This window comes from Crassostrea angulata, chromosome 2 (genome assembly GCF_025612915.1).
Source record: "Crassostrea angulata isolate pt1a10 chromosome 2, ASM2561291v2, whole genome shotgun sequence".
Taxonomy (NCBI): Eukaryota; Metazoa; Mollusca; class Bivalvia; order Ostreida; family Ostreidae; genus Magallana; species Magallana angulata.
Window position 1 is genome coordinate 16,522,261 of NC_069112.1, and position 23,381 is coordinate 16,545,641.

Here is a 23,381-nt window from a genome sequence, read left to right on the forward strand (position 1 = left end):
ATACATCTCAGGAACACATTGTCTTATATGGAAATACAACTTTTCTGGAGTCATTACAGATTAAAGCTGTTAAAATCTGTGCCTATGTGATCCAGTTCTTTAGTGCCCTAATTATTAAAGACATGCACTCTCTGTAGGAACTACATGATGTTTAGTTCCAGCAACTGCAGGCAGTTTAGAAATTAAACAAATCAAAAAAGAGAAAAATACATTACGGAAACTGAAGTCAATGAAATTCATTGTTCTGATGAAAATCATAACTTTACAAAATCTGTGATAACTTAAGAAGAAATATATAAAAATATACTTTACCAAAAGCCAATCATGTATATACGTTTAAAAAATGTTTTGAATAAGAGGTTGTTCGGATGATGAAATCGAATGTGTAATTCACTCTTGCGGGTATTATAACATTTTATGAAGGAACATTATACACATATATCTGTGGGTTTTTTTCTTTGATTTGGTGAAAAATAACATATTTCTGCCAGTGTTGATATTGTTTGTTTATAATGCAATGTGTTGATGTTTGAAATGAACGCAATTCTTTTATTGGCAATAACTTTAATGTTAAAGCTTTAACACATTTCAAGAAATTTGTGATTTAGTTTTAGTCATTTTAGTAGGAGAAGTAAACCGCCGTTAGCAGTATATGGTCATAAATTATAAACTGTTTTATAATAAATTATTCAAGAAACATTTTGTTATCCAGCCCCCCACCCCCTCCCCACCCCCACTCGAATTGTTATCTACATTGTCGTAGTTCACCCACGCTTGATATCAATATGCGATGGACCTGTGTCCAATTCAGAAGATGTCAGTGACTTTCATCCTCATAGCACAATGAAATCTGGAAATTGATCTTCGTTGGTCGGGGAAGGATTTATCTAACCACCTTTCATCACAACTGTTATTTTTCAGTTTGTCATATGAATGGTTTGGTTTTCATTCAAGATTACATGATTGACTTTTTTTAAAATATCTAAGAAATGTTTATCTTCTCGAAGCGTACAGTGTAAAAAAACAAAAAGACAAATGTCAGAAATCAAAGATTTTTTCTGTACATTGAAATTGATATGATAATGTATTTTATTCAGCTAACCAGTTTGACTACATCTTATACAAGTTTCATTTTACCTCGATGAATCTATATTTGGCGTTTATATTCACTGTCATTGTGCGCAAACTTTTTTTTTTGGGGGGGGGGGGGGGACAAATTGGATTTTCTGTTTTTAATGTATAAAATGGTTTACTTGCGCATTTTTAATGATTGACCAAAATTTGAATGTTAAAAGTCAAATTATGAGAGAGATACACCGCTAAGAAATCATTGTTATATAAACAAAGATCGAGTCTTATGGTTGTTTACAGATAATGAAAAATGTTGAATTACAATATCTTTCTCAAAATGACTCGTGGCAAACAAGGTAAACTGATTCAATATGTTCATCGATAATGTAAACAGAAGAAAGCAACGTTTGATTGAGACTTGTACTGATAAAATACTTTTGTAAAGAATAAAAGGCACAAGCTTTGTTTACGCTTCAAACGTTATATCTTGCTTATTATTCAATATTTTACTTTCAAATTTTGACAACAAATTAAATAAATCCATATTAACCATTCCAAACATAAATCAAAGTACCGAAGAACTGACGGGAGTTGATTTTATCGATGCTTATTTATTTTAAAATCAATGATATGTTATTTTGCATGACAGGAACAGGTAGTTTCTAATCTGTATTTGAATTACGCACATTTTTATAATATGAATTTGCGGACTTTTTCGACACAAGAATGTTGATAAAACCCCATATGAATCATGTTTAGTAATATTTAAAGATATAATAAATGAAATCAAACTATGTATCAGTGATAGAAATATTTCTGGAAAATTTACGGATCCAAGCAATATTGAACTCTCGTCTCGTTCAACCAAACGCTCGGCTGTCGCCGTTAATCCCCGACAAGCAAGAGAGACTCTCTGCTTGTCGGAGATTTACGGAGACAGCCGAGCGTCGAGTTGAACGAGACTTTATTGAACTCTGGCGTAAGAATACATACAACTACAAAATATATCTAAATTGTTCGTACCATTTAAAATCTGACTATTTTCAAGGTATTTATAAATGTCTTTCCTTGAAAAACAATGCTTTAGCATACATTATTTCAAATTTGTCAATTATTCTCAAGAACTAATTCTTGTCAGGGGCGATGATTTGTGCTTTGGTCCAAACACTGTTTCACTTTCGGTTTGTCAGAGTAACTGCATAGAGGAGTTGATTAAAATCAACTCCCAAAAATGAAAAAATGAAATGAAAATCTTGATCTCAAATTGTGTTCTTTTAAATCGTTTTTTTTTTTTTGCATTTATTCAATTAAATATTTTCCCCTCATACTGATTAGACATTTTTACAGATCCAACAACACAATGAAAATAATTATGCTGATTAGACTACATAATCTAAAAAAAGCCAAAGTACAACATTACGTCACATTAAGAAGTTTTCACTATTGGTTTTACCTTACATGTAGATCCTTACATTAAGAAATTGATAAGTATGCTTAGTTGTTTGCAGGCAAATTAAAACTCACAAAATGAGCAATGAATATAAATGACTAATAAAATTTCTCGTATTATTTTAATATTGATTTGGAGTACATTTTGATTAATATACTTATAGCGTGGTGATCCTTATCCCCATATACTGTAAATTCATTATTAAACGCCAGGATTTTTTTTTATTCGCGTAAAAGTGCGAGAAGCGTCCCTCGCTTATTTTTAAAAACCCCATTATTTTCTGAGAGTTGGGAAGAATAAAAAATGTTGTTTAATGTTTATCGTTCGCGATTTTATATTCTCGCGACCTGATACAAAACAGCGGGAACGCGGAAATAAATATTCGCGTAATATAGGGAATGTACAGATTGTGTAACATTTTATAAAATAAAACGTAAACGATTGGTATACATGTTGTTAAGGACTACCAATACTCTATTTTACTAAAAAAAAATTATTGACCTTAATAACGATTAATCCTAATCTTATATCGACTTTGTTATAAATGACAACAAGGTGCCTCCCTCCACGAACTGAGTTGGTTTTCTATTTGATAAAAGGCCCAAAGCCCCATGAGGAGATCAGGGGAGCCCATTTTAACTTGCAACAAACTTTTTTTTTTAATTTACATAAAGGAGATTTCACCCCCTTCCTACACTTTGTAGTAAAATGAAGAAAACGATAAGATACGAAGTTAAAGGTAACCATTATATGATACGAAGTTAAATGTGACCAATACCCCCCCCCCCCCCCCAAACCCCACAAACACACACAACACACACGGATTAGGATTTCCTGATTTTGAGAAGTTGCCTTTTATCATGATCACCATGTCAATGTTTTTTCTTGAACAAGTTTGGCCCTCACCATAAAAAAAAGCGATGCTACCTGCCTGGATATGATTTTTTTAACAAATAATATTATTTATTAACATATATTTATTCAGTTTTAGAGAGAAAAGCTAAGAAAAACTACAACTGACCGTATCATTTCATTTTTATATTATATTTTGATACGTCATACACCTTAAGGCGTACATATTTACATCAATCTGTTAAAAATGATATGATATTGGTTAAAAAATAAAACAAAACATGAAAATACATAAAAATATGTATGCGAGAAATAGCTAGTAATATACTTTTTGATAATATTCTTAAAATATATTCAAATAACAACCAGCAAAGAAAAAAGTCTTTTAAAACTTAAATATAACTGTGTATGCTTTTTGCCATTCAAGTGGTTCGTAACTGACATGGGTAAACCGTTGTAAATCCCTTAACAATAAATTGTACACATGATTACGAATATTCTGTTTATAAATGTATATACATTACAACTGTACAACTTAAACCTGTTTAACTTGGTAAGATATTTAACCTAAGTGAGTAAAAAATGCTTTAAACTTGTATGTTAATTTAACATAAGTAGCTTATTCTGTATTTAATTGTATGTAACTTGAATTGATCAATTATATCTGTTTCCTCCTGTAAGTACTATTTTAAGAATAGTCTATGTTACTTTGTTTAACAATTAATTTCATTTATTTATCATTATTTGATAGAAAAAAAAATTAAGTTTCTGTGACGACGCAATAAAACATTTTCGTCGTTCTGTTTTGTATCAATTTCTTATGAAATCACGTTTATCAAATTTATAACACCACTGTTTAGCAATTTCAGCAAAATTACACTTTAAACAATGAACAAAAATGTACCTGTAATGATACTTCTGCATTTATTGCTATTGTAAGATATATTTCTTCCAAGCAAATGTCCACAAACAACTAATTTACAGACTTATCACAGGTCATTTCAAAAAGAAATTGCACTGATACTGATTTTTTCTTGTGTCTTTAAAATACTGATTTAAAAGTATAGTCTTATACATTGAAACAAAATTATTTAACCACTAACAGGCATCTACAAACTACGTAAATGTACTAGATAAGCTTACGTGAAAATATCATAAAATCTGTGTTATTTCATACATTCACGTGTAAAACAATACAAATAATTACGTATACAGATCAAATTCTTAAATAAAAAAAACAACTTGATGAATTATTTGACATCTATTTCCCAGAGAAAGTATTGTAAAAGACCAAACCGTACTGCGCCGAACAACGATTTAAAGCATTACCTAAAATCAATATTGTTTAAGTGTCAGTTAAATCGTGAACTGAGTCAAAGATTAAAAGAAAAAAAATAGACCGAGGCTAACACCATCAATCAAAAGATACGTTTTACACTATAAATAAAGCATTGTTTGAGCGACCACTATACACAGCTACCAACTCCTATCTGACCGACGTACCCCCGCTTCAACGTAAAGGTAAGCACTAGTAATATTTTGCAATGAAGAACTGTAACTGTTCTATAATTTAAAATAAAAAATAATAATAAAAAAACAAAAAACAATAGCAAATATGTTGGCAATTAAATGAACCATTAAACAACGCTATGCATATATGCTTTTTTTAAAGGTATTCGATGCTATATATATCTCGAAATATTGGATTTTAGTATTCATAATGTAGTCCTGACTCTATGATGCTGCTAATCATAACACTGTGTGCTGATCTCGTTGATAGACAATCTAAAGATGAAGGCAATCATCCTTGCTATCGCTCTGTGCCTTGCCGTTGCTTCTGTCCAGGGTTATATAGGCGGTTACTATCACAACAGATACTACACCCGTCCCTATGGAAACATGTACAACAACTATTATGACGATGACTACTACATGGGAGGTTAGTCTTTCAAAGTAAACATAACTATTTGGGAAAGTTAACGACTCAAAAAAATCGTTTTTGCATTTAGAAAGATTATCTATTTGGGGCTGTTAAAGAAGCATATTGCATCCACAGATTATCGGCCTATGTGGAGAAAATGGCGTATTTATTGTAACCAGAATTGATTTCATCACCTTTTTTTCAGTAAATGTTTAGCCAAAAAATGCGTTCTACAAAATACTCGAAGTACATAGAAATAAAGTTATTCAAGGTTTCATAAAACCTCAGCTTATTTTTATAATTTCTAGAAAAACAAACACTAAACTTATTATAATGATCTTTTGTTTGATGAGTCGCTACAAAATGAATGCATTTTAACTGTGAAGAAAAAAAATAAATTAACAATCATGTGAAGATAATTACTTTTATATACACGTTTTGTGGCTGCAATTATTTACCATAGTATCGTTTAAAACACTTTGACAAATATTTACGCATTGTCGGAACATTATTGAAGTTGAATCTGATTTAGGCATGGGTGGATACAACTCCTACAGAAGTCCTTACTACAGAAGCTTTGGATACAATAGGATGGGAGGATTCTATCCAGGATCATACCTTGGTGGGAGATATAATTACTGAGGTTAAAACAGATGTAGTAGATTTTTGTTACAAGTTTTAACATCAGAAAAAAAACCACTGGGTATATGTGAAGTGCAAAACCCTGTTTTTCACAAATTTTATTAATGGATAAAAATAATTTCGTTTTCAAGTTTTAAATCATGTCAACGTTTTCCTCTATAATTCAAAATATCTTATATTTGTGTCATGTCATGTTTTTTTTTTCTTTTCAGAAACAAACCTGCTTCCGAAAAATGAATATTTCATATAAGTCAATAAATTTATCATTTTTCTGAATTTGATTAAATGTGTTTTACTTGTTTACTTTACATGACACAATGTAATCAAACAATGAGTTATCAATTTAAATGTAAATTATTGATCACTTGATTTCAAGAACGCATAAAAAATGCCAAAATCGTTGAGTTTACCTGACTTTTTATCTAATTTTTCTTATTAATTATTTATTTCACGTTGATTTCTCTATTAAAGAATTAAGAAGATACCATGATATTTTTAAAGTGATAATTATGATGGAATGTTTCTGACGAACAAAAAAATTATATTCTTAGGTATAGATAACTTTTATAACAAATCAATAAAACATTTATGTTATTTCGACAAAGTCCGACTATGGCTGTGTTATTCAGCCACCCTTCAAGAATTCTCATTTTCCAATCAGCTGGCTTAATTGTAGTTCATCCTTTGGGCTCTGTGGATTTGAGGAGAACATACAGACGAATTATTTTAGTGTTACACCACCATGACTCTGTTCATTATAAAAAAATATCAATTTATTACAGTACCGATCCGACCCAACCTAACAGAAAGTAATCCCCAACTTAACCCTGGGTTTACTTTCTGGGTTTACTCGGGGTTTACTTTGGGTTTGCTAGAGTGGACCCAGAGTAAACCCTGAGTAAACTCAGAGTGGACACAGAGAGTAAACCCGGTCAGAAGTATACCTCTGAAAGCAGACACTAACTGTGTATTAGGAATATACAAGAGACAGGAATTACAGGCAGTGGGTTGGAAAGATAGAAGACATGTCTGCCTCACACTTCAATGCATAAATTTGACCTCAATAGCAATTACCAAGTAAACCCAAAGTAAACCCCGAGTGGACCCAAATTTTCTAAAAGTAAATCCAGAGTAAACCCCAAGTAAACCCCAAAAGTAAACCCAGGGTTTAGTTGCGGTTTACTTTCTGTTTGGTTGGGTCTGATCGGTACTTTACCTTTTACCGTTTTTGAAAATTGTATTTCAACATCACACGGTGAATTAGAATTAAGTAAAGAAAAAACCCTAAAGACAACAAAATGTATCAATGTGCAATATTTTCTTTTAATTGATCCTGTTGAAAATTTAAAAAAATGCACTCGTCTAAGGCGTCTGGTAAATAATAAAACTACTTTTGGTGCATAGTATTGTTTTAATCCTCATTTCATAAGCTTGATTCCGTTTACGAATGACTTGCACAAGTATGAATGGCCACTAGATGTACACCAAACTGTTTTATTTCTAAGAAAGGAAGTAATACAATAAAGTACCATTTAATTAATGATAGGAAAGCTACTCTCCATACATTTTATTGAAATATAACGACGGATTTGAAGACAGGAAATGGATCAAAGCAAAACAACACGTTTACCACAAAGTCAATCGATAAATTAACAATTAAATGTAATTTGTTTTAACACGCATCTTTTGACAAAAAAGCATGTATATACAGCAATAACTGATAACATTCCGTTGGCACTATCCTATAATCCAGATTGTCTTTATGAAAGCATGGCAAATGTAGAATTGGACTTGTTCGTAGCATAAACTTTGGCCACGTATACTTTGGTAGTTACTGTAATAATCTTCTAATTATCGTGTTAAAAAAACTAACAAACAAACAAAAAAACAAACAAAAAATAGAGAATTTTTAATAGTTAAATTGTTACCGGTCGAAATGATAGTAACGGTTACAAATTTAGTTATCGTATAAAACAATTATAATGTATATATTAATTAATATTTTAACACTATTTCAAAAAGATAAGTTTTAGCTTATTTTGCTCGTTGTGTTTCAGTACATTTAAAACCCAGGGCTGAGCTCAGGGGCGACAATTTGGCAGTAGAGGTTAATCATAATGAATGTTAACACAACGCACCGCCGTCTTTTATCATCAGGTTTTCATAAATCATCGATGAATGATACTGTTATCACTGCCAAGTCCGTTGGAGTTAGCATTATCGTACCTATGTTAAGTGGGATTTTATTTTAATTGTTTTCCCTTTTAATACAATATCAATTTATTACATAGAAAATACTCTTGTCTAAACCGAGTATAGATATGTTACTTCCATCCGAAAGGATAATCGTATCAAATAGATGTATCTAACTTGTCATATGAATTGTCATTTCTCGTAAAATTTAAATTAGAAATAAAATAACCTAAGAGGATTAACATTTAGATATGAATCAAATGTGCACACATACGGCGTTGTACCTAATCCTTTGATTAAAACTTACTTATTTATTTTATCCATGTTTTAAAATAGAATTAAAGATAAGCAGGAACAGCTGATTTATTGGCGAGTTTTTTTTTTTTTTTTTAAATTTATTTATTTCATAACGATTGATAAGCAAGTTCTAAACTTATATTGGTTACTCTCATTGGCACAGATGTTAGCGCGAGGGGGTCACTGGTGTGGGAAGAAGCCGGAGTACCCGGAGAGAACCCACATTTCCTAGCGGGCGACCGCCATACCCTATCACATAAACCCATTGTCAATTACGGGGATCAAACTTGTGTCGCAGCGGTGACAAGCGAATGCATTGTCCACTACGCTACTTGGACACCTACTTTTTTTTTTTTATATAATATTGCTTTATTTTGAAACACTCTTCAATTTTACTTTGGCAATATTCAAAATTGATCCAGGTAATCAGACAACTGAACGGAATTTTTCATTGATAAAAATTAAATCTTCATTTTTTTCATAGCGTATTTAATGTGTGAATAATGCATTTTGATGTTTAATGAGTCGATAAAAAAATTGTTATAAAGTTCAAAATTAGTAAATGTAAGGTGCCTACTGAATAATGCAATTCACAATACAATTTTCACTGTGATGCTTGATAACGATAACTTTGTTTTGAAATATATTTAGTGGCTTGAAGTTTGGTTAACAAAGTGAAAGCACATGTTTTATACTATTATTTTTACACAATATGAACAAACATGTAGAAGTGTGATCCTATATAAACTTAAATCTAAAAAGATAACGGTCGAACATTCGGGGTTTTTTTGGTGTGATCGCATATGTTACTGCTCGTTAACTGAAACGTTCTTAAATGAAGTTAATTACGAAGTTGCTATTTCCATAACAAATATTAACATACAATCAAAAATGAATCATTTCGGTCTATGATTCTACGTCTTTACAATATGATCACCAAGTTTCTTAGTACATATATTCACAAATATAAAACAATATAAGCTAGCACACACATCTACAAAATTGATAAGTACAGTTCATCAAAGAAACGAGGCTTGACAATATTTATCGTTATTAATCAAGTTTTATTAGTTTAAATCACGTGCGTGATGTAACACGTGTACAAAGAACAACTGAATCATTTCACAATACTTAAGAAGAGTAAAGTAATCTAAATACGTTTGTTTTTGGATTTTTTTTTAAAGAAAGAATTGTGAAAGACTATTATTTTGCGTTGAGCAGCGATATAAAGCATTGGATATAATCAATACTATTTTAAACGCCATTAAAATCGTGAATTGGTTCAAAGATTAAAAAGAAATAAGATGAATAGTTCAAGGTGAATGCCATCCATCAAAGGTTTAACAATATAAATACAGCTAAGAATCAACATCAAACATTCACATTGTTCAGCCTTAATTTGACCATCGTACCACATCTTGCAGCAAAGGTAAGAATTAAAAATGCACTGCACCATTTTAACCATGGTGACCTATGCTTCTATTTTTCCTTTTTTCAACATTACTAACCACTAATATTGATTGAATAAAACATTTCTTACCTTAATTTTTAAAATGTTTTGTTTTAAAAAAAAAATTAAATATACATTTTACGCATGCTGTGAATTTAATATTGCCTCAAAATGGCTTTATATTGTGTTTGGTTCTTGTTGAGAGGAATCCTAAAGATGAAGGCAGTCATTCTCGCTATCGCTTTGTGCATTGCTGTTGCCTCTGTCCAGGGCTACATTGGCGGTTACAACAATTACAACAGATACAGCAGATACTACCCCCGTCATTATGGAAACAACTATTATGACGATGACTACTACATGGGAGGTTAGTCTTTCAAAAGTAAACATTACCAAGTTTAGAAAGTAAAGGACTTAAAAAACACAATACAGCATAGGCAGAGAGTATCTATGTTCGGCGGTTAATGAAGCAGATTACATATACTAAATCATCGCCTTTTTAAGACTTTGTTTTTGTTTTTGAATGTGGAAAAAGTATTGTATTCATTGTGACCAATTATAGTATCATTATCGTTTTTTACGAAAGTTTTTACAAAGATATGTTTAAATATATGCTACTCACGTCACAAAAAAATTGAAGTTACAAACGGTTTCTTAACATACCAGCGTACGTTTCTTTTTTTTTTTTTGGTTGAACGAGACGCTACAAAATTGATGTATTTCACTATGAAGAATGAATTAAATCGGCAAACATGTGTTAATACCTACTTAACATGACACGTTTTTGATTGCAATTAATTATTGTTAAAATAAAAAAGGGACATACGTATATTAACGGTTAACACTGCCTTTGTACTTTATTAAAGTTAATTCTTTTTCAGGCATGAGGGGATACAACTCTTACAGAAGTCCTTACTACAGCAGCTTTGGATACAATAACATGGGAGGATATCCCAGACCATACCAGAGCGGAGGCTACAACAATTACTATAACAATTTTATCTGAAACGTAAACAAGGCATAGTCATTGTTTGCATTTATGTGTTTCAGCAGATTTAGACATTTCATAATTTTTAAAACTGCTATAAATTTTATTCGAACAACATTTTTTTTGTAATTTTCATTGTTTTGACTTTGTTTCAAATCATTACAAAATATAAAGTAAATCTTACGAATTTATCGAATTTTTCCTAGTATTTAAGTTTTATTTTTACGTCTAACATTCATTCATTATCTAAAAAAATATTTTATTTTTCTTTGTAGAAGCAAACATGATTCATCTAAATGAATGTTTGTTATTGTTTGAATAAAGAAATTTAATTTTTCTGATATGAACTGAATGTGTTTACTTATTTACAAAACCTGCAACTGGTGAAATGCTTTATCAAAGAACAAGAAGGCATTACGGGAATTTAAGTGCAGCATTAAAAGAACATATATTTTCTTGAAATGAGAAATGTAAATAAAAAGTCTTATTAAAATGCAATGTACATAATGAAATGTAAAATCTCGCACAAAAAAAAAATACTGCCGTTCAGTCAAAGCAGTTCGCTGAATAATTATAAATTGTGACGAAAATGCAAAACAATGTCATTAAGACACCCTTTTATTACATTTCTGTTACCATTCATATAACCTAAGGGGAGGAGTTTACACATTGCAATTGTCTTGAATTTGTTTGATAAGTTCTACCCCTCTTCTCTAAGTGGAATAACTATTTCACATTAGTTGGAAAGGCCTACTGGGAATTAATATTATTTAGGAATAACATAAGGTTCTATTATTTTCTAAATGTTGCCTCCACACAATTTTTCACCAGGAACTGGTAAGGTCAAAAACAAATACACAACATGTCAATATATATATATATATATATATATATATATATATATATATATATATATATATATATATATATATATATATATATATATATACTATAAGTTGTACTTAAAAGAATAACTCTCCAAAGCACAACGAGAAACGGTTGCAAAAATAAGCGCTGCTACGTTCGAGTGATAACTTGTTATTACAAAATAACTATCTTTCCCGGATTGGCAATTACAACAATCACTCTGACAACAAATTGACCATTGTAGGGTTTATTAATTCCGAGGGTCTTTAGCTTAACAAATCGAATATTTCTATTAACTTTGATTTTTATTCAGATGCATTGACAACATTTTTGTCGTTTTTATCTTTTTCTCCGAATACTGATAAAAATCGATTGTTTATGCAAATAAGAAACAGCTGAACAAAACCAAATTACCTTCGGCTACTGTTTATAAAGTATATGTTATCAAATTGCGAGAGGCATGCAAAACATGTATTAACCGAGGCTGCAGTTATTTGAAGTTCTAACTATTTCAATTGCTATTTTGTTCGGTGTTGCATTTTTTAGCAATTGACTGGAATTCAGATTATGAACAATATCGTCATAAAAAGATGTACAATTTATGCAACTCGTCCATTCAATGAAAACAATCTTCTTATGAAATCGGTTTCACAGATAAAACCGCTTACTTTTGCTCTTCAATAAATTCATAGCCTCTAGTAACATATATTTTTCACAGTTGTATCATAAAGAAATTTAATTTACATGTCACTGTCCTTTTTATTAATGACCTATCGTAGCGAATTCGAACATTACCATTTTCCTTTTTGAATAAGTCAAATTTGTGACACAGGATCAAGTTCTGTCATTCAATCAACTGAATGCTACAGGTAACTGCATATTACAGAAATGTATCTGAATGACAGAGCTATCAGGGGGGGAAATCCTATTTCAGTCACATTTCTGTTTCATATCATATTTTTAAAGACTTTTGTTCATGTTCATGATGCATGTTAAATTTGTGTTTGTTAAGACCTTTTTAAGAATAAGTGAGAGTAGACAAGGAACGAGAACTCGTAAAAGATAAACCCATTTCAAACGTAGAAAATGAATTTGCAAAAATGAAAATTCTTATCTTTGAAAACAATAAAAAATTATCTCTTTTTTGTGTTTGTTAAATATAAAGTAAATACAGAATATGATACCATTAAGTATTTAAAAAATAACTTCTTTTGTTTTACTTTTTGAGATTAAACCAAATTAGCAGGTATCTTAAATAACAAGAAAACTCACTTAAAGTTTGATATTAGTATGATTTATTAAAAAAAAAAAGGTTTTTTGTTTATCTTTATAGCTTTTTGTGTAATACATATCTTTTTACTTTTGCACTTGTCATTTGTGGAGATGAAATTGTTTGCTTCTTTTTTACATCAAAAAATTATCAATAGTATTTTAAAGGTAATCCTTTTCTAATTTTAATTTACTTGAACAAGCTGTTTACCAGGACAAACATTTCCTAACAAAACATTTATATAACTGTTGCAAATATAGCAACAGCGGTCATTAAAAGAATCGTAGAGTTTTTATCAGAAGAAATTAATGAATAAAAACATTGAGAATTCTTTTTAAACTCCATATTTTCTGATCTTAAAACGGTAAGATTAATAAATAAAACAAATTAAACCAATTAATGAAATTGAGTTTGAGTTCGTTTATTTGACGGAACTTCATTAAAAAGAAGTATGCGCAATAAAACCCCGTAACAAAAAGGAACACATCTATATCAATTAAATGTCATTCAAATTACGATGTTAGTTAACGATAAGAAGTTTAAAAAATGAATTAAATAAGATATTCCCTTGATTAATTAGTATGTTTTAAAGTGTATAAAGAAAACTCTTTCATCAAGCAATGTTAACTGCTTTCCTTGTTTATTAAACCAAAGTACCAGATAATTTAAGCATCTTGGTAAGAACTGTAAAATATCTATTGCATATACTCCATACAGAGTTATCTTCTTGGCCGTAAAATTTTCGTACTTCCACACTTGCAAATAGTGTTTGTTTATTTTTGACTTTGCTCATACATAGTTGTAAATAAAGATAGCTAGTTTTAGACAAAGGAATTCACTAAGACTTCAACTTGCTCTCGCTGACATTGAGAGCAAATGGGACAAAAAAATAGATGGGGCAAACATTTCCCTGTATATATTATCCATTTAAATCATGTTTAGCTATAAAGACATAAAGCTATGTAAATCTAGTACAATGTTATAAATAGGTTCAGACAAATCTTTAATGTTTTCAAATTCATTCAAAACTGATAGAAATATATCAAATTATAGCTGAAACTTTCTGAATGACAGCTGTTCATGTTGAGGTCTTTACATTATGATTCTTATATTAGTTAGCACCTTAACGACTGATATTATCAAAAAAGTCAATTATTTTGTTTATTGTGTTGTGCTTCCTGAAAAACTATTGTAGTAGCACTTATTATCCTCGCCACTTTTGAAACATGAACAACATGACGATCGCTATTATATGAGATGCAAATATATACTTGAAAAATTATTTATAAAATTAAGATGAACCAAAAAAAAATGTACAGCTATAATTTGGTTTTGAATCAAATATAACCTATAAAATTAGGGAAATGTAAAGCATACTGTTATCTAAATATCTGTATAACTCCCAAAAAACCTTAAATGCAGGTAAATGAATTGAGCTAATTATCTGTATTTATAAAAAAAAATTCTGGAAGAATTTACAAATGCAGATAGAGCAAAAATTACAAACTGGTCACTGAGATTACGCTTTACTAAGTTTAACTTTATTTAAATTGTATGTTGAAATGGAAAACATGGAAGTATGGTCTTCGTATTATTATCTATTCTTTAGAATAATAATGTAGCAAACGTGTCTTTTAACGACTCATTACAATAAATACTACATAGTTAAAACTGATCTTTTTTTAGGCATGACTGGATACAACTCTTACAGACGTCCATATTACAGAGGCTTTAGATAAGGTTATATGAGATATTACTATCACTGATCATATTTCAGAAGCTATAACAATTACTACTTCTGAAATGATGATTTGTAATTAGGAGCAGTATTTTCACCATAAAATAGACATAAACAAAATGGCATAATTCATAGTTTTCCACATGTACTTGAACACGTATTGCATCTCATTACATTCTCCATTTCATAGTTTTAATTAAGGTCATCATTTTGTACAGTCGGTTCAAGCATATCCTTTAAAACATACACCATAGCGTAGCATTGGAATCTCAAAACATAGCATTGAAATCTGATAGCATAGCATTGGAATCTCATACCATATCATACAGTATCATGCAATCGCATTCGTCATATCATACCATAGCATAGCATGCAGCATTATTTTAACTCGGTTTTGAATGTTTTTATTTGAAAAAATAAATGTTCACATAACCGATCTGTGGTAAACTTTTGGCCTCATATTATTTTACTTCGAAATATGTGGAACTCCTCTGTGTATGGAGGCGTTTTTGTTCAAATCCAATACATACCATAGCATAGCATACAATATCATTGAGCCCTTCATTTCAATTTCTCAAAAGATATCAAACAAATTGCATAGCATAGCATACAGATATCATAGCATATCATTAAAATTACATACAATAACATAGCATACAATTGTAAAAGTTATGCATGAAATGATTGTAAGTCTCATGGTCGATACAACGACCTTGTATTCAAAAACTACCTAACACTCGGTCTCAGATTGGTATTCAACTAATACTGATGAAAGCAAAGTAGCACCGCTGGTTTTTGCATATTTTACCTAATTATGCACATTATGTGAAATGCCTGATTAAAAAACAAATAAGTGTCAAACACGTTATCAGTTTAAGAACCGTTTTTATGACCCCAATTAGCCTGTTTCGGTATTGCCTTCATGATGGAGTGAAAATGATTAATAATGTCAGTTACAAAAGTCTTTGTCACAAAGAATTCATTACTTAAAAGAGTTAACATAAAAGATTAACATTATACTAAGCGTGCCACGTTAAAATCTTTGTTAGAATCTAGAGAAACGGAGTTACTGCCTAACTTTTTTTTAAAACAACAAACTTGTGTTCTAAAAAATATATATACATATAAAAAAAAAACATAAAATAAACCTACATTAAAAAACAAAAAGAATTTAAAACAAAAAAATCAACACTGATCGAGTAGATTATAGATCTACGAGTCCACAAAATTCGATTAATAGTATAACTTCATCCCATTTTAAAGGATAAAGATATAAAAAATATTGCAAATTAATATGTCTAAGTAGTTTTCAAACGTCAAAGAAAACAATCGCATGATACATATTATATTGGGTTCTAAGAATTATAATTTTCCTCAAAGTATCTAACTTGTCCTGTTTTATGTTTACTGAACACATGATCATTTTCCAAAAAAAAGTGAGTAAGTGAGTATGTATAGAAAGCGATTTTTTCTTTAAATGGCATTATTTAACAAATTACATAAAAAAAATTAATATTAAATACCCCATATATGCCCAAAAAGTCCTTTTGCGGTTAAGGCAATAAGTTGATGATCTTTTTTCAAACTATGTTCATATTATCCAATCTGTGCAATCCCATGTTTCAACCATACAAAAGCTGTAAAAATAACGACTTTATATATAAAAAAGACACAATCTAGAATATGTTATTATCATTTACTTTTATTGTATCTAAGATTGAGCACAATAAAGACAATCCTTCCTCTAACAGTGTGTCCGAAAATTGGTTCCGAAATAACAAAAGAAAAACAATAAATATTTATGTTAAGTTTAGCAGTAAACAGTTCACACTGCCTGTACATATGACAACACATTATCGTAAAGATGATAAAATTCAAATTAAAAAAAAAATCACTAGCAGTTGGGTAAATAGAAAAATAATTATCAATTTAAAATATGACTTACACGGAAGAAACATTGTTTTTTGCATTTATAGACTTTATTATCGTATGCATTGAATATGATATCATCTAAAACCTGCACATAAACGAATGTTTTCTTTTTTTTACAATAAAAATACAGGATTATATGCACGTTTATTATAACGTGTCTTTTATTGTCTTTTAGGAAATCATTAAACAGTTTACTGAATTAAAATAGTTGCTGCGAGGTCATATTGTTTTATCTCCCATTTTGCATTCAGTTCACAAAGTTGAACAGCTATTTGCTGTTTATAAAACTTCGGAAAGAACTAAGACAGTCAGCAATTTCTAAAGAATGTCTTGTTTGTTTGTTGTTGTTGACACTTTGATTAATGCTGTAAAATAGGATAATGAAGTATGAAAACATTAGCATAATGATCTCAGTATTGAGTGGTCTATAATCCGTTATAATTAAAACAAAATTCCATGATGATTTTGTATACATAGGTATTTATTTCTTTATTTTACAAATTTTTTTAGAGAGGGAGAAAAAAACTTTATGTGAGACGATTAGCCATGTACGTCCACATTTATATAACAATGTAAATTTTATAAATATTAATCTTTAAAATCTAAATCGCATGGATAGAAATAGGAAGATATATGTGCTTTGTTACAGTGACTTTTTATCAAAAATAAAACATGAAATTTATATTGAACCTTGCGTTATTTTAAAAATCTATATAGATTCTTGCTTTAAAAAAAGATAAGACAAGTCAGGTTCTGCATACACTGCAGTAAGTCATATCAACAAAATAACAAATCCACGCTAACGCAACATGTTACAGCGTAAAAAAGTTCGTTCCTCATTTCTTAAAAAAAAATATTGAATAATACCATATACGGTTATACATGTAACAAACAAAACCCAATCAACACTTTAACATCTCTTTAATATCGCTAGGTAAAACTGATACAGTAACATTTTTAAGCGCTATGCAACGTAACATATACATGCAGTATGAGTAGCTCCTACATGCCTACATATATGAGGTGTAATTTTGTACTCAAAACTCGATAAAAAAGCGAACAAATAAACTATAATTTGACGATAACACAATTAATCTTCCTAATGTTGATTATTATATACATTGAAAAAGTTGTTTCGGTGTTTTTGCAATGATGATGCTGGTTTAAACAGGTAGCAGTAAACAGACCAGCAATCACTGGTTTATAATAGGGTCTACGTTTCCTCAAGGTCAATTATCTTTTTTTTCTTTTAAAACAACTCTTTTACGCATCTAAGATCATTTAATTGCGTATAAATCGTTATCTATTAAATATTATGCAAATTAGCAACTCGATGAAAGAGCAAAATGTGAGTGAAAGTAAAAAAGATGAAGACGGATTAGAAAAACAAGGCCTCTTTGCGTTGAGGTGTTGGTCAAAGGTTTGCTATATAAGGGGGTTGTTAGAAAGATATCCTCACAAACATTTGTCACCTTTCTGATCCAGTTTAGCAGTCGTTAAAAGGTAAGAAAAAATGGTTTGCAAAAAATAAACTTTCAACCAATGATTTGCATGATTAATTTGTGTGCTTTTGGATACAGCTGTAAATTTTCTTTAAAAATGGCAAACTCTTGCAAAACAGTTTGTTTATTTGAATTTAAGGAAAAAGTACTAAAACAATGGCGGGGTTTTCTGTCTTTAACGGATCTTAAAAATTCAAAGATGATTGTACTCGCTGTTGATAATGATTGAACAAGATAACTGAAAATACTAACAAATTAGTATAATATTTTAAAAGCACGCTAGAATAAAAGATTAAAACACCTAGTTTCTAATGACGATGTTAATCACAAGTATTTATGTTTGTAAATGATATTTTCTAATTTCTGAACTTTAACACTGTTGTTCCAGCCATAAAAAGTATACAATGTTTAAAAATAGCCCTTTTTTCTTACAGACAAAATGAGAACTTTGGTTCTGTTTGCCGCTGTTTGCATTGCTTCTGTCCTTGGAGATACCGACACCTACAACAAGTACCATTCTTCCAACAAATACTTGGGTGGTTCTACCAGTGGGAAATATCTAGGCGGAAGCAACTACTACAGGAATAGGTACCAGAACCGTTATCCTTCCGTTGGACGTTACAACAACCAAGGTGGTATGTACGACGACTACAATGATCGGCTAGGACTTGGATGTAAGTAAAACAGAAATATACGTAGTTTTGCCACAAACTTTTTTTTATATAAAATATCAAAAAAGTGTAGTGATCCCAAGACACTCTAGATGAAACACTAATAACTAAATTAAATTATACTAAACTTAAATGATCGGCTAGGACTTGGATGTCAGTAAAACAGAAATATAGGTAGTTTTGCCTCCATGTTTTGGTAATATCAAATAGTAGTGATCAAAAGACACTCTAGATGAAACGCAAATAACTAAATTGAATCAAACTAAAATTAAATGATCGGCTAGGACTTGGGTGTATGTAAAACAGAAATATACGTAGTTTTGCCTCAATCTTTTTTTTAATCTAACAAAAAATAGGGATCACAAGAAACTTTAGATGTAACACTGATAACTAAATTAAATCATACTAGACTAAACATGTATCGTTACATTTCACAAATCAATTTACGGTGTACCTTAGAAAGGAATGTAAAAGGGTGTCTATAAACATTTTTAACAAATTTAGATTATTCTTTATAAAACCGCAAAAAAAAAAGAACTAGGAAACTTAAGTTATAAAATATTTTATTGTTACTTTTCACCCGCCTTTTTGTGGTGTACATTAATACGAATGTCACAAGATGCCTATAAATTTATTTAATACTTTATGGTTCTGTTTGATATTACAAAAAAAAGACAAACATTATGAAGGAAATATAATTAGGAAAATTTTGTTTTTACTTCAGCAAGCTTAGGATACCAAGATAGTATGTATCCATATTCGAGATCGGGCTTTGATTACAACAATCGATACGACCCTTACGACAACAACAGATATAACTACATGGGAAGCCGCGGTAGCATGTACGACAACGACAGAATGTACAGAGGCGGCAGCATGTACAACAACTATAACGATTACAACAGTCGATACAATGGGCGATACAACAACCGTTACAACGGCCGCTATAATAGCCGCTACAACAATTACAATAATTACAACGATTACAATGATTACAACAGGCGTTATGACTCCATGTCTGGTGGCTACCCAGTGTTCGGCTCCCAAACCTCTTCGGTCTTTTAAACAGGTGCGTATTGAATTGGTGTTACAATTTAGTGATTGTCAGTAGGTGTTGATTTTCCTATATCCTCTGAGATTAGAGTTTTTGGAGAAAGAAATTCCTCTTAAAAGATTAAGTTGTCAAATTCTCAATAAACAAAGTGTTTCATTTCATTACTCTTATTCAGCAAAATTGGAAATAAAAACCACAGAGTATGTATTTTAAAATCAATATTACTTGCATTAATATTGCGTTTACCTTTTATTGGTCTGCGATGAAAAAATACAAACCTGAATTTAATTTGCCAAGTATGCTATCTATGCTTATAAATTCATGTTTTGTGCTTTTTCTTTCAAACAGACATGGCTTGTGGAACATACAAAGTTGAAAAACCAAAAAAAAAAGATGTACAAGTATATAGTCTTGCATTATATTAATAAAACGGCATGAAATATAATTTGTTATCCTGTTTTTCAATGTTAATACATTGCTTCCAAAAACCAGAGCTACCACCAACGCGTCATAAATGAATGAAACTGTATTAATTCAGCGAAAATGAGAAACGCACACGGATAAAAAAAAATCTTAGGTTTGTCGGGAACTCGCATCAAAAAAACATTTCAATGCTGTTACTCTGTTTTATTTCCTATTTACTCTCCCTTAGTATAATATAAAATAAAAAAAATCAATTTAAGGTCTTTGGTACCAACATCTTTACACCACCAAAAATATTTCATGTAAAATGTGTGCGCGATACGGAAATTATAATTTGCATGAAAACATGAAAATTTCAGCAAGGTTATTTTTGATTAACAAACTTTTAAAAGAATTTATATAAAGGCAAACATTCACAATTATTTGACGTATCTGAAAGCATACTGAGAGAAAACAAGAGAGAGAGAGAGAGAGAGAGAGAGAGAGAGAGAGAGTCAAAGAGAGATAACTGCGTCTGAAGTTGTTAATTGAAAGGGAGATGAGTTATTATGATAAAACAAGGAGCCACACACAAAAGATCGTAACACTTTACGATTCGTTAATTGTATCTTTATCAAAAACTTAACGAACCATGATCAAATTAGCTTACATTTATCACTCACGTTAAAAATCTCATTTGCATACAGCGATAAAATGCCAGTTGACGAATACTGAATATTGTCAAAGCAGGTGGTTTTTTTCGCTGTAAACTGCGAAATTCAATACTCTTTTGTAAAGGAAAACATGCAACGTTATAAATTGATAACTGCTACTGTAACAAAAAGTCATGAAATCGGTTACCTTCAATAAATTTTAAATTGATATGCTGCAGTATAGCGTAACATAATGGGAAAAAAAGAGAGCAAACAAGAAGAAAAAAAACATAGACAGCTATTGCCTTTATTTCTGGATTAAACGAAAAGTATATTAAAAATCTTCCGTAAATTTAAATCATAAGACAATATTTGTCAAGAATATAAAAACAATTTAACAACAAGTTGTTGCAAACCTCGCATATTTTCTCGCAAGCTTGAACAAGTTCATTATCATGGGTAATTTTCTAAATTTTACAATCCCGAATAGCAGAAGTTACATTATTGTGTGTTTAAAAAGGTAATTAAAAGTAGGAATATATGTTATCCTATAATTATATTAGGGTAAAATAAATATCTTGATAAACAAATAATTAAAGAATTTTTTTTATATAAATGCCATATGATCTTATATTTTATCTGGCAGTATAAAGAAATAGTTGAATAAATAAATCCATCAGTCTGAATAAAAGAAATGAAGACAGGTTTATGTATCAAGAAAAAAAGTCATCATATATCTTCTTTTAACAAGACACATTTATCTACATGGCGATCCTATTTGCCCAATGCTGTCAAATATCGGTGAAGGTTGTAGAAAAGGCAGTGATTTTGTGTTATAAAAGAAGGTGAAAGTTTGTTTTGTTTTGTTTTTTGGGGTTTTTTTTGTATTTTTTTTTTACAAAAGGGTCAATGATTGGTGAAAGAAGTAAGACTTTGGTTGTCATGAAATGTGTGTGAAGAGTGACTTTAACTAGGCATTTCTCTTTTACCATTGTGAAAAAAGAAGACCTAGAATAACTGATGTTGGTTTTTTTCAGGATGCCGAATACAAGCGTTCAGCTGTGAAATAGTGCAACCAGAATGCGAGTATCTGACTTTAGTAGTGGCTATTTTTAGTTCTAGGGTTTTTCATTTGGAGAAGTAGTTGTTCTTTTATGTAAATACAAACACTTCATTGGTTGTTCATCTTAAGTCTCGAGGACTTCTGTGATGAAAAAAGGGTCGCATACATTTTTTTTCTCGTTAATTTTCATATAACTCTTTCACAGAATTCTCTCACTCTAGGACTTCTGCATTGTTACAATTTCTCAATACATACATTTTTCATGATTTACCTAAAAACAAATATACACTAAAATTACTGGGTTTGTGGCAAACACGTTTGTATGGGTTTTTGTGTAGTTTTTGTTTTCCTTAGAATTAGTTTTCCTATTGTAGTGATAATAAAAACCATAGTAGATATAAATTGAATACAGATAACCCATTATACGAATAAGAAAGATTTCACCTTTAAACCAGAAATGAAGTTTCTTACATACTAGAATAAAATCACGATCGCATTCTGCTTACATTTGATTTATTCATTTTTATTTGATATCCTAACATATATCTTATAAACTTCACGATATATAATATGTTCAAAAAGTGAAATTAACTTCATCTTGTGTATATGAATCAATTGTTACAATCAGTTACCCGATAACGAAAAAGAGTATCTAAAAAGTTTCTCCAGAAGGCTTTTTTGTATAATTGTTAAATACTGTATCATTCTAATTCCTTCTTATATGGCTGATTTACTTTTTGGCTTCCTGATTTAATATTTCTTTTTTTTGGTTTCTTTCTTTGGCAATAACTTTCCATACTAAACTCAATACAGGTTACGAACTTTTTTGCTTGAAATCACTAAATTAAGTAGGACTGTTTTGATGCGTTAAAGTATGATAAAATAAAGCAATTACTGCCGATGTTTTTAACAATATTATGATTAGGGTACAATAACAGTGTACCCTTTACCTGGCTTAGTAAAGGTAGCTCAGCTATTGTATTTACATTAAAAATAGCAAAAAAAAAGTATAAATTTGTATTGTGAAATTTCCTCTTAACCTTTAAAACAAGTGCGTTAATTTCCATTTTGAATTACTAGCATTGACTAATCATTAGATGCATGTTAAATTTTGGGACTTGGCATATAACATCAAAAACATTGCACTGTTCGCAATACATGTGGTACAACGTTTAATATACAAATGCATTGAGTGACATACTTGTTGTGGTGATTGTCTTGATATTTTCGAAATATATTATTTTTTCGAAATATATGAAACAGAATGGTGCTATTCTAAGGGAGAAAGCCAGCACATGCATTGCAATTTGAAAAAAATAGAAAATGCTTCAAACTTCATTAGTACAAGTACACAGAGAATTCGGC

At 30.2% G+C, this 23,381-nt stretch overlaps 3 protein-coding genes across 3 annotated transcripts; all 3 read left to right on the forward strand.

The window, feature by feature from the left end:
* Positions 1–4,832: 4,832 nt before the first annotated feature.
* Positions 4,833–5,948, forward strand: LOC128170482 (uncharacterized). The gene is made up of 3 exons (XM_052836254.1): positions 4,833–4,894; positions 5,154–5,312; positions 5,827–5,948. Exons 2-3 carry the CDS (start codon positions 5,165–5,167, stop codon positions 5,934–5,936), a joined length of 258 nt encoding a protein of 85 aa, XP_052692214.1. The 5' UTR covers positions 4,833–4,894; positions 5,154–5,164; the 3' UTR covers positions 5,937–5,948.
* Positions 5,949–9,726: 3,778 nt separating this feature from the next.
* Positions 9,727–11,166, forward strand: LOC128173833 (uncharacterized). Its single transcript, XM_052839509.1, has 3 exons — positions 9,727–9,855; positions 10,082–10,243; positions 10,758–11,166. Exons 2-3 carry the CDS (start codon positions 10,093–10,095, stop codon positions 10,880–10,882), a joined length of 276 nt encoding a protein of 91 aa, XP_052695469.1. The 5' UTR covers positions 9,727–9,855; positions 10,082–10,092; the 3' UTR covers positions 10,883–11,166.
* A 6,927-nt stretch (positions 11,167–18,093) lies between these two features.
* LOC128173483 (probable serine/threonine-protein kinase clkA) lies at positions 18,094–20,343 on the forward strand. Its single transcript, XM_052839184.1, has 4 exons — positions 18,094–18,174; positions 18,608–18,847; positions 19,569–19,913; positions 20,247–20,343. Exons 2-3 carry the CDS (start codon positions 18,613–18,615, stop codon positions 19,907–19,909), a joined length of 576 nt encoding a protein of 191 aa, XP_052695144.1. The 5' UTR covers positions 18,094–18,174; positions 18,608–18,612; the 3' UTR covers positions 19,910–19,913; positions 20,247–20,343.
* The last annotated feature ends 3,038 nt before the right edge of the window (positions 20,344–23,381 follow it).

Excerpts from the sequence above, each read along its gene's own strand:
- LOC128173833 (XM_052839509.1), top strand. The coding sequence starts at position 10,093 with ATGAAGGCAGTCATTCTCGCTATCGCTTTGTGCATTGCTGTTGCCTCT. Across the intron at positions 10,244-10,757 it reads CGATGACTACTACATGGGAG|GCATGAGGGGATACAACTCT; the intron begins GTTAGTCTTTCA and ends ATTCTTTTTCAG.
- LOC128173483 (XM_052839184.1), top strand. The coding sequence starts at position 18,613 with ATGAGAACTTTGGTTCTGTTTGCCGCTGTTTGCATTGCTTCTGTCCTT. Across the intron at positions 18,848-19,568 it reads TGATCGGCTAGGACTTGGAT|CAAGCTTAGGATACCAAGAT; the intron begins GTAAGTAAAACA and ends TTTTTACTTCAG.
- LOC128170482 (XM_052836254.1), top strand. The coding sequence starts at position 5,165 with ATGAAGGCAATCATCCTTGCTATCGCTCTGTGCCTTGCCGTTGCTTCT. Across the intron at positions 5,313-5,826 it reads CGATGACTACTACATGGGAG|GCATGGGTGGATACAACTCC; the intron begins GTTAGTCTTTCA and ends AATCTGATTTAG.